Genomic DNA, 12,454 nt, shown 5'->3' with positions numbered 1-12,454 from the left:
AAGCTACGATATCCCAGATATGGGGAAGGTTAAAAGTGGTTTCCTACAAGGTTCTTTCTGTCACTTAATATCAGATAGTACCAAAGTAAAAGTAAAAGTAAATTTGTTGTTTTTGTACTTCATATGAGTGGAGACTCAATGAATAAGGGAAATGACAAATGAAGAAGGCCACTACAACAAGCGCAAGGTTCTTGGTGATATTAATCTGCATCTTACTTGGGCCAGCTGGTGATGCCTCTAGGTTGTTGATATTGCCAGAAGATACCCTCCGTCTGTCCCTTGTCTCTCTGATGTGCCTCCATACATAGAGCATGATGGCAACATAGCAGAAGATGATCAGGGCGGAGCAGCAGAGGGCGCTTGCTAAGATTATGATTTGGAACACTCCATACCCGGGATGCCCCAAGTCCCAACTACAGATCCTGGAGCCAGGATCATGCCTTACACCACCTGTTGCAGGGATTAGCTGTGGTACAACCATCCCCAGGAAGGGAAAAAGCCACAGGAATGCTACCATGATAGCAATGCTACTGCGAGTGTAGATCTTCTGTTGCAGTCTGATACTCTTCGTGATGTGGATGTAACGGTCAACCGCTATTGCAGCCAAAGTAAAGAAGCTGACTGCTAACGTAAAAATAAGCAAGGCTCCAAACAGTTTGCACAACCCATTGCCAAAAGGCCATCCAGTCTCAGAGAGCACTGAGAAACCTTGAAATGGAAGGGTCAGTGCCGTGATAAAATCAGCGACGCTGAGGCTCACCACAAACACATGGGTTTTGTTTTGCAGATTTCGGCAGAGGGAGACAGCCAGAATGACCATCAGGTTTCCAAAGGAACCAAGTATTCCTATGATAATGAGTAAAGAACCAACGATTACAGCTTGACTCCTATAATAGTAGCATACAGAGAGGATGTGTCTTCAGGTGGTTCCATAGATGTAGTACCTTCCAGGTTTACAGTTTGGGTGTCCATCTTGATTCTGATGTTGGTCGTTATTTCACTGTAATGTACAAAAAAAAATATCTCACGTCATTAAAGACCTGGGCCGGTATTCAATTCAATACTTGGAATAAGTAAGAAATTTACTAAGTAAATGGCTAAGCTAAGAAATTTACTTATCTCGTATTCAAATCGCATTTTAGACTTCTACTTACCTTAGACAAAATTTAAGTAAAATATTTGGTACTGATAAGCATTGTGACATCACACGGTCAATCAAAAGCGATGCGCAATTAATGCGTTGCAATAAATGCACGCTAATATAATTGTGCGCAGGTTATGATACTGCGTAAGAAAACCATATGCCTGCCAATCGAGGCCTCCAAATAATTGGCTTAAGTATGGAAGGGAGCTGTCTTAAATTTAGGGTAAAATACTTAGCCAAGAGTTTCAATTGAATACCAAAATTAGCTAAGTATTTTATCTAAGCCAAATACTAAGTAAAAGGCTTAAATTTTGTACTTAAGTATTGAATTGAATTTGGGCCCAGGCTTTCTAACTTGTAACGGATACAGTGAGCTGTGAGAAGTTAAATTGATATCTGGGTGTGTATGTTAATTGTCATAAAAATTTATATTTCAGCAGAATAAACACTGGTTATTGGTACACTCGCTGCACGTGTTGCACAGAAATTAACCACTGGCCTGTCTCAAAGCCTCTCTAAAATCTTGGGAGCCCCAAATTTGATGGCAAAATTTCACTTAAATTGTATCATAATGTGAAAGAGGATGTCATTTAAGATACACTTCTGCAAAGATTCCCCCCCCCCCCCCCAAAAAAAAAAAAAAAAAAAAAAAAAATGTGTCTGAAGACAAATATTGATGAAAGAAAACATAATTTGGGTTTTCTGATGTACGCAGAAAAAAAAATTTTTGTATTCTTTAATCAATATTCGTCTTCAAACACATTTGTTTTGAAAATCCTTGCAGAAATGTGTCTTAAATGGCAGCCTCTTTCACATTATGATACAATTTAAGTGAAATTTTGCCATCAAATTTTGGGGGCTCCCAACACTTTAGGGGCGCTAATATAAGTTTATTAAAACAATTAACATCTTTTTTCTATTAATACAACCCCCACTGAGTACAGTCTCTACATGGACGTTACATGTATGTCTTCATTCATATGCAATACTACCCTGTCACCCCATCCACTAGATAAGGTCTACTGTCCATCAACAACAATATAAGGTATCGTTATCAATTATCAAACATCAATCTTTTTTGTCCCAACGTCATCGCAAAATCAATTTGAATTTATCCTGGATCACAAGCAGCTACATGTACATTAGTAAGATTGCATGAAAGGTTTGAATATATAACCTTACCTCATTCAGTCTTTCCTCTTCTGGCACCTAGAGCTGCTACATGTACGTCAGGAAGATTGCATGAAAGAGATGCTCTATCTAGGCAGGTATCTTTGCTCAATGATCCTTGAGCTCTGAAACTCAGCAATGTATCTCAATATTCTGACTTTTTTTTAAAGAAAATTAATAGGAGGAGCTTGATACCTTCAGTTTCGGTCTCAATCAAGGAAACTGGGTGTCACAGCTTTCCTTCTATAACCGTCCTTATGTTATCCTTTGTTTTTTCTTTCAATAACCTTTTGGTCTCAGTTTCGGTCTCAATCAAGGAAACTGGGTGTCACAGCTTTCCTTCTATAACCGTCCTTATGTTATCCTTTGTTTCTTCCTTCTGTAACCTTTCCTTATGTTATCCTTTGTTTCTTCCTGCAATAACCTTTTCTTATTTTATCCTTTGTTTCTTCCTTCTATCTCCTATCCTTATGTTATTCTTTGTTTCTTCCTTCTATAACCTTTTTGTATGAATCCTTTTTTACTTCCTGATGTTTTCCTTTGTTTCTTCCTTCTATAACCTTTTTGTATGAATCCTTTTTTACTTCCTGATGTTTTTCTTTGTTTCTTCCTTCTATTACCTTTTATTATGTTATTCTTTGTTTCTTCCTTATATAACCTTTTCTTATGTTATTCTTGGTTTCTTCCTTCTATAACCTTTTCTTACGTTATTCTTGGTTTCTTCCTTCTATAAACTTTTCTAACATTGTATGTTATTCTTGGTGTCTTCCTTAAATAACCTTTTCTTATGTAATTCTTTGTTTCTCTATCTAGGCAGGTATCTTTGCTCAATGATCCTTGAGCTCTGAAACTCAGCAATGTATCTCAATATTCTGACTTTTTTTAAAAGAAAATTAATAGGAGGAGCTTGATACCATCAGTTTCGGTCTCAATCAAGGAAACTGGGTGTCACAGCTTTCCTTCTATAACTGTCCTTATGTTATCCTTTGTTTTTTCCTTTTATAACCTTTCCTTATGTTATCCATTGTTTCTTCCTGCAATAACCTTTCCTTATGTTATCCTTTGTTTTTTCCTTCAATAACCTTTTGGTCTCAGTTTCGGTCTCAATCAAGGAAACTGGGTGTCACAGCTTTCCTTCTATAACCGTCCTTATGTTTTCCTTTGTTTCTTCCTTCTATAACCTTTTTGTATGAATCCTTTTTTACTTCCTGATGTTTTTCTTTGTTTCTTCCTTCTATAACCTTTTATTATGTTATTCTTTGTTTCTTCCTTATATAACCTTTTCTTATGTTATTCTTGGTTTCTTCCTTCTATAACCTTTTCTTACGTTATTCTTGGTTTCTTCCTTCTATAAACTTTTCTAACATTGTATGTTATTCTTGGTGTCTTCCTTAAATAACCTTTCCTTATGTAATTCTTTGTTTCTCTATCTAGGCAGGTATCTTTGCTCAATGATCCTTGAGCTCTGAAACTCAGCAATGTATCTCAATATTCTGACTTTTTTTTAAAGAAAATTAATAGGAGGAGCTTGATACCTTCAGTTTCGGTCTCAATCAGGGAAACTGGGTGTCACAGCTTTCCTTCTATAACCGTCCTTATGTTATCCTTTGTTTTTTCCTTTTATAACCTTTCCTTATGTTATCCGTTGTTTCTTCCTGCAATAACCTTTCCTTATGTTATCCTTTGTTTTTTCCTTCAATAACCTTTTGGTCTCAGTTTCGGTCTCAATCAAGGAAACTGGGTGTCACAGCTTTCCTTCTATAACCGTCCTTATGTTTTCCTTTGTTTCTTCCTTCTATAACCTTTTTGTATGAATCCTTTTTTACTTCCTGATGTTTTTCTTTGTTTCTTCCTTCTATAACCTTTTATTATGTTATTCTTTGTTTCTTCCTTATATAACCTTTTCTTATGTTATTCTTGGTTTCTTCCTTCTATAACCTTTTCTTACGTTATTCTTGGTTTCTTCCTTCTATAAACTTTTCTAACATTGTATGTTATTCTTGGTGTCTTCCTTAAATAACCTTTCTTTATGTAATTCTTTGTTTCTCTATCTAGGCAGGTATCTTTGCTCAATGATCCTTGAGCTCTGAAACTCAGCAATGTATCTCAATATTCTGACTTTTTTTTAAAGAAAATTAATAGGAGGAGCTTGATACCATCAGTTTCGGTCTCAATCAAGGAAACTGGGTGTCACAGCTTTCCTTCTATAACTGTCCTTATGTTATCCTTTGTTTTTTCCTTTTATAACCTTTCCTTATGTTATCCGTTGTTTTTTCCTTCAATAACCTTTTGGTCTCAGTTTCGGTCTCAATCAAGGAAACTGGGTGTCACAGCTTTCCTTCTATAACCGTCCTTATGTTATCCTTTGTTTCTTTCTTCTATAACCTTTCCTTATGTTATCCTTTGTTTCTTCCTGCAATAACCTTTCCTTATTTTATCCTTTGTTTCTTCCTTCTATATCCCATCCTTATGTTATTCTTTGTTTCGTCCTTCTATAACCTTTTTGTATGAATCCTTTTTTACTTCCTGATGTTTTCCTTTGTTTCTTCCTTCTATAACCTTTTCTTAAGTTTTTCTTGGTTTCTTCCTCATATAACCTTTTCTTATGTTATTCTTGGTTTCTTCCTTCTATAACCTTTTCTTACGTTATTCTTGGTTTCTTCCTTCTATAAACTTTTATAATGTTATTCCTTGTTTCTTACTTCTATAGCCTTCTCTTGTGTTATTCTTTGTTTCTTCCTTCTATAACCGTCTCTTAAGTTATTCTTTGTTTCTTTCTTCTAATATAATCTTTTATAATGTTATTCTTTGTTTCTTCCTTCTATAACCTTTCCTTATGAATCCTTTTTTACTTCCTTCTATAACCTTTCCTTATGTTATTCTTTGTTTCTTCCTTCTATAACCTATCCTTATGTTATTCTCTGTTTCTTTCTTCAATAACCTTTCATTATGATTCTTCCTTCTGTAACCCTTTCTTACGAATCCTTTTATACTTCCTTCTATAACCTTTTCTTATGTTATTCTTTGTTACTTCCTTTTATCACTTTTTCTTATGTAACTCTTTGTTTCTTCCTTCAATAACCTTTCCTTATGTTATGGATCGGTCTAGGAAGTGAGTGAGAACGGGGTCTTACTGAGAGGATTGCTTTTCTTTTCTTTTGTTATCTGTGAACTGAAAATACAAATGCAAAACTTATACAAATTCTGGAGAAAGAATTTGCTTGGAATCATTCGTTGTGAGCTATAAAAAATCAAGTAACTTTCAAAAGTAGTATAATTCAAAATCAAAATACATGTATCACTTTTAGCAGAACTTTAATATTTATTTTTATCTTAATGTTGTTGAATGTGTATTTTAAACTTTAATGTGAGCCCTTTCTGCTTGGAAAACATCTAAAGATGTACAGCAGGTATAGTTATTTATAAGTATGTTGTATGGCAAGTTTAAATTGTAATCAATGATATTTGTGTTTTTCTGTGTTTATTATCAGCCCATCTTTACAAGAAAGGACACTCGCCAAGCATTCCAATGGAGAATACGTAATCTTCCATATCCTATTGAGACATACAGCTTGTCAGTCGACCAAGACACCAGATGCTGCATTATCAGGACATCAAACAAAAAGTAAGCCCAACATTCTGAATTCTTTATGCCTTTGTCACCAAAGGTGGTGCCTGGAGGCATGTTTTGGGGTTGTCCATCCCACTTTTTGTTACTGTGATAACTTGAGAACTATTGAACAGATTTTTTTTGTTAAAGAGCTGATATTTTGAAATCATCTAATCTATTTATGACATCAGACTGTACCAACGAAAAAAATGTAATTACTCCAAAATAAGACCAGTTATTTTAGGCAGCGGCAAAATATAAAAAGAAAGCTAAATATCTAGTGAAAATATCAAGATTTTTTTTTAGTAGAAGTTAGCCTTTTTGTCAGATAAGTACTCTTTACCAAATAATTTTGCTTCAAAAAATTATCATGAAAATATATTTTCAGTCTCTACACTAAAAAGATGATAGGCAAAATCCACCTCATACCAAACACTTTGCTTAATGTCCTTTAATTGGTATATTTCAAGCTGTAGTAGAGATCTATGCTGTCTTCAGTCACACAATTAAACCTTATGAGATACTTCCTGGTAATGCTTTTAACTTAGGTAAGCTTTTTTGTTCATGTACATTCCCTTAAAGCCCCTCTAAAGTGTTGGGAGCCCCAGATTCGCCCAAAATTTGATGGCAAAATTTCACTTGAATTGTATCATAATGTGAAAGAGGATGTCATTTAAGATACACTTCTGCAAAAAAAAAAAAAAAAAAAAAAATTGTTTGAAGACAAATATTGATAGAAGAATAAATAATTTGGGTTTTCTTTTGAACGCAGAAAACCTTATTTTTGTCTATTCTTTCATCAATATTCAACTTCAAACACATTAGTTTTGAAAATCCTTGCAGAATTGTGTCTAAGCCTTAAAATGACATCCTCTTTCACATAGTGATACAATTTTCCATCACATTTTTGGGCTCCCAACTCTTTAGAAGGGCTTTAAGGCTACCAAGATAAATTTTGTCTTCAAAATAATACATGAGGTAACAGTGATTCTTGTCATTTCCTTCTGTACTTGCAGGTACTACAAGAAATTCTCCATACCAGACATGGATAGAGCTGGTCTTCCTCTTCAGCAATCAGACTTCAGTATGGCTCATAGTAATAACACCCTCATTATCAATGTAAGTAATGTTAGTGCTCTATCACGAATCAGGGGCAGAGCCAGATTGTTAGGGTGGAGGGGGGGGGGGGGGCGCGGGGGGTTGAGGGGGGACTCTTCAACAATCAGACTTCAGTATGGTTCACAGTAATAACACCCTCATTATCAATGTAAGTAACGTTGGTGCTCTATCACAAATCAGGGGCAGAGCACAGATTGTAACGGAGGAGGGGGGGGGGGGGGGGTTGAGGGGGGACCTCTTCAGCAATCAGACTTCAGTATGGCTCAGAGTAATAACACTCTTATTTTCAATGTAATACCCCCTTCACATACACGGATTTTCCTACGAGTCCTTACGGATCGCCAACTCGTAGTAAATCGCAAGCATCTGTAAATAACTCAATGGTATCCGTAAATAGCTTGTCACAACTCGTAGACACTCGTAAAGATCCGTGAAGGAAGAGGCAAATTTGTTGACATGTCAAAAATGATTGTCCACAGATTTATTTTTCCATAAATAACTCATAAATAGCCCATAACAATCCGTAAGTATCCTAAACGGCTCGCATCAACACGTAACCATTCATAAACCCCTCACAAAAATCTGTGAATGACTCGTAAAAATGTTTGTAACAATTTTTTTACGGTTAGTTTACGATTCGTTAAATGATTGTTTACGGATTATTACGAATGCTTATGCGTTGTTTACAATTTAGTTCGGGGTCGTAATACGATGGCTTTACGGATTGTTACAAGCTATTACGAGCACGTCTAGTTGAAAGTGTTTTAAGAATAGATACATATACTTTACGTATTCTTGCGTATCTTTTACGATTTTGGGAAAAGCTGCAAAATCCTAAGGACTCGTAAATACTCGTAACTATTAGTACCAACACGTAAACAGGTCGAAAAATGCCTGTAAGTTGCTCGTAATTATCCGTGACAACTCGTAACAACTTGTGGAATTTTGCCGCAAATACATTGTAATAACTCGTAATAATCCGTCATAAACCGTAAATAGCTGGTAATGACCCGTAACAACTCTTAAATCGGTCTTAAAAGTGGCCAAATTGTAAGGATCCGTGAATTTGTGTATCCGTGTATGTGAAGGGGTATTAGTAGAGTTATACAGTACTAGAAACACATAGTGGTGTGAACATTTATACAATTGTGAAATCTACATTTTTACTTGATTTAGCTATATGTAGCATGTACATTTACATGTAGTGTCATCCAAAACTACATAACATATTTCATATACGTTCTACTCAATGTTGAGCAGGTCATGTAGCCAGGCTTTCAATTTCCATTCAGGGTTTGCAGGGCGATAACTATCTGTACCCCTTAATTTCAAGAGGGTTCATCTGAACAGTTTCAACATGAATAGTATAGTGTGAATCGAAATGCAATTATCAGATTGTTTCATTTTGTTCTGTTTATACAGTACAAGAAGCCAGCTGAGATTCTAGCGTTAGAGAAACAAGTTATTGCAGAGATACAGAAGACGAAGGAAAGCAAGGAAGGAGACATGGAGTGTGCACCAAGCTAACGTTCTCCCATTCACTCAGTGTGACGGTCAGCTCTGGACATTCAGTAATGGATGTAAACTTAATTAATTTGGTTTGTTTGCTTGTTTGTTCGTTTGTTTTTTCCATCTGCTAAGAAAGTGTGTGTGAGGAACTAGGGGACCGATGGCTTTAAGTCCTCTCTAAGGGACTTGGTTATGAAGGTTAATGCCTCTCCGAAGGGCAACAGCGCATCAACTTGGTTTCAAAATCGGGAGCTCCTAGTTATGAGACTACTGCTTTACCACTAAGCCATCGCTCCTCCTCTATTAAAACTAAGTGTGCCTTAAGCTGACATGGTATATTTTAGTGATATGTAACTCTCCAACTGTCATGAATTCTGAGAACTATGGGATTCAACAATGAGTTCTTGTAGAAAAGAATAGTTTGAGACAGCTTGTTACAGAGGATGTGAGCCTCTTTTGGGATGCTCAAGATCAGTGAAGAAAAAAAGTACATGTACATGTAATTCTTAACAAAGTATGCATACAGCAAATGTGACAACAAGTACTGTCCTTATGCCCTTTCAACAAATTAATCTATATAACTCTCCAGTCATTGCAGAGTCTGAATAAACTGCTCTTGATCAACTACTCTCTGTACTTATCTGCTTCGAGCTGAGTCTGATCTGGAATTGATTCCAATGTTGAGTATAATATTTAAAAGAAAATCCTCCAATTCCGATGTTATGCTCTTTTTTCCAGAGGTTTCTGCTAACCAGTGTATTATTGAATTAGATATGAATTTAATGAGTATGTGTGTGATTTACTTTTTTTCTGAAGCCCTTGTGACTTGTTTATGTGCTCCACTTTTCATTCACAAGGCTTAATAACAAAATATGTCTTTCTATTCAAGATGATGATTCTATCAATTTAATACACCTAAGAGAAGTGTCAAAAGCTATTTGTAAACAAATGTACTTTTCAGCAAATTTGGGGAGGGGGTTAAGCTCCCCCCCCCCAAAAAAAAAAATAAAAAATAAAATAAAATAAAAATAAAAACCCTCTAAAACTGCTACTGCTCCATGAGTTCTTTCTTTTACAAAGAGATTTAAGCAGTTGTGCTTGAGTTCTACCCAAAAGTATATAGAATACTGACCAACGTAAATTGAGAACTTTGTGTAGTCGTGATTATGAATACATCATGTATTGCATTTTATTCACCGATGTTGTACATATTTTGTTGATTTGTAAAATAAAATTTTCCCTATTCACAATGAAAATTGCACCTTTCTTTTTCAAAGTTCTATGCGTATACAGTGCAACCTGGTGTTACAATGACGTCCTTGGGACCATGGAAATTTCTTTGTTATATCAGGAATCTTGTTGTATCATGGTAAAAATATATAAAAAATAGTAATGATACGTTTTTATAACAGATACCTCTTGTCAGTGGCGGACGTAGGATTTTTTCAAAGGGAGTGTTTTAAAATTGGATTGCATCATTAATGTATTTTTTTTTCCCCAATCCTTGAAAAAATATTTGGCAGCAAATCAGCCAGCCGGTGAACAAGGGGGGCAGGGAGGTAATTACCATTAATTTTTTTTTGTTGGGGGGTGCTGAAGGCCCCCCCCCCCCCCCCCCCCTCCTCTGCGTACGCGCCTGCCTCTTGATTCAGAGCTCTTTATAATGAGTTTCCACTGACTGTATATACAGATGATTGATATGTTCTTCATCCTTTCTGGATTACTTTGTGTGAACTCCCAAAAACCTGATAGCCCGAATTCACAAAGGAGGTTTGTCGACAAATCTCCTTTTGTTATTTACAAACCAGGTTTGTAAAAAACGTGTCAAAACGCTTCATATGACGTACATAAACCTCGGTTTGTCGACAAACCTCCTTTGTGAATTTGGGCCATAGAGTTCTCTCAAAACGACTAACTAAAGCAGAGATGGATCCAAGATTTTATGATAATGGAGGGGCTAATGTACATTTAAAATTCTCTGACCCGCAAATACAAATTCTTTACCCCCCCTCTCAGGGTCCCCTGGTGTGCATACGTGTGTTGTGCTTTCAGAGAATGCAATTTTTCAATAAGTTTTCATCAGTTTTTTGTTGTTTTGTTGAGGGGTGGTTCTTCTTTTCTTTTTTTGTTAGCTGTTGTTATTATTTTGTTGAGGGATGGTTCTTTTTTTTCTTTTTTTGTTAGCTGTTGTTATTGTTTTGTTTTCTTTTGTTTACTTATTAATGTTCTGTTCCTGAGAACTTATCTACAACATAACATTAAAAATTACTGAGACAATGTATCTCGAAATGCATATGAATTTCAAAAATCAAGATAAGCTTAATCAAAATCTGTATTTAAACGGTCTTTAAACTGTCAACATGTCTTCATGTTTCCGGCTAATTTCAATGCTACATACATTTACAGCGTCTTGCCACTTCAAAAAAAAATCTCTCAAAACATGAAAGCTCTTCACTCCGTAATATAACATGATTCACGAGTCGACGTATCATGTTACTCTTCAAATTCTGTGTAACCCTACGGTACTCTTTGTTTTCGGCAACTTTAAATACTCCATAATAAATGTATTACCCATATTATTCAAATTTCATATCATTCACACTCTTCTAGTTAGTTTACACCACACGAATAATAAACTGCAATAACGTTTATTTATTAATCTGTCATCAAAGTTTGTTTTTATTCAATGTGAATAATACATTTTTCATTAAAAAACAAATTTACTTTATAATTCATAATCATATCACTCAATATACGTATTTGAATTTTTTGATAAATGCAAAATTTTAAGGACAAGAATTGAAAACTAATGATGGGCTCTATAGTGCTACATCTAAATAATTTTCATTTAATTTCCAAATGCACAATGGCGTTTATTGTTTAATATGATTCATAGTACATGAAATGCATTGATATTTTAATTCAATTTCTAGAACCTTACTTTGGCGAAAGTAACCATAAATATATTTCAGTTATCTCATATGATGCAGCAAGATGCGCTACCTTCCATAGCCATCACAGTAATTCATTACGAAAACTAGTGCGTTAATTGCATTCTAGCAGGACTATTTTCAAAAGAACCGAATTACAAACTGAACAACATGTAAACCCATGACCATTTCACTGACTTTTTGTATAGTGTATGCAGAATAGAGGCTCTTTGTCATTATTCTTATTATTCTTTTTGTTTCCTTTCAGTATTTTTTGTCTAACCTTGTCAGCAAATGTTGCCTGAACGCCCCCCCCCCCCCTGACACACACACAACTTTCCCCCTGAATTTAGAATGCAGTAGGAAATTTGAAGAAAAAAAAAACTTTCAAAGTGTTTGTGATACAGCTAAAACAGCAAAGTATTCTTATTGTTGATTGTTGTTTGGTTGGGTTTTTTTCCATAAAGCCAAGTGATAGGAAGCTTTTTCATACATTTTGCTATAATCAGACGAGTATAATGGTAGCAATTTAATAATTCTTGATAGCTGTAAAATGCTATTCTTACAATTAAAATACATCACAGCTAATATAAAAATGTTTCAAATAGATACAACAAAATATAGTAAAATACTATGAACTCGACATTTCTAGCAATATATTGGGCATACTTCATTTCAACTGAGTAATACTACGTTATCCAAATTAATAAATGTCTGCAATTGGTTTGCTGCCAATAAATCAACAATCAACTTCAAGAAATGTATAACTACATGATATTTTACAGCTCTCCAAAATCTCCCGACTTTAGCTCTGTACAAATCAAATTAAATAATAATATTCTTCCCAGAGTAAAGTCTAAAAAAAGCTTTGTGCACTGCAAAATAAGGTTTTACGTATCATATCAGTTTCTCACCCACAATCCAGTAGCGATCCCTTATTTAATTCTCTTAAAGGTATAGTTTATTCTTATT

General features: G+C 35.0%; 1 protein-coding gene across 2 annotated transcripts in view; it reads left to right on the top strand.

Annotated features, from left to right (window-relative positions):
* LOC752160 (protein DPCD-like) overlaps window positions 1-9,655 on the top strand; it is a 31,138-nt gene extending 21,483 nt beyond the window's left edge. For both annotated transcript variants that reach the window (XM_030992982.1, XM_030992989.1), the window contains 3 exons: window positions 5,806-5,939; window positions 6,941-7,043; window positions 8,466-9,655. In XM_030992982.1, the coding sequence (XP_030848842.1) occupies window positions 5,806-5,939; window positions 6,941-7,043; window positions 8,466-8,570 (342 nt within the window). In that variant the 3' untranslated portion in view covers window positions 8,571-9,655. The remainder of the gene's footprint in view (window positions 1-5,805; window positions 5,940-6,940; window positions 7,044-8,465) is intronic.
* The last annotated feature ends 2,799 nt before the right edge of the window (window positions 9,656-12,454 follow it).

Source organism: Strongylocentrotus purpuratus, unplaced genomic scaffold (assembly GCF_000002235.5).
Source record: "Strongylocentrotus purpuratus isolate Spur 01 unplaced genomic scaffold, Spur_5.0 spur5_contig_847, whole genome shotgun sequence".
Taxonomy (NCBI): Eukaryota; Metazoa; Echinodermata; class Echinoidea; order Camarodonta; family Strongylocentrotidae; genus Strongylocentrotus; species Strongylocentrotus purpuratus.
Note: the sequence above shows the minus strand (reverse complement) of the source record. Positions and strands in the feature narration are given on the sequence as shown.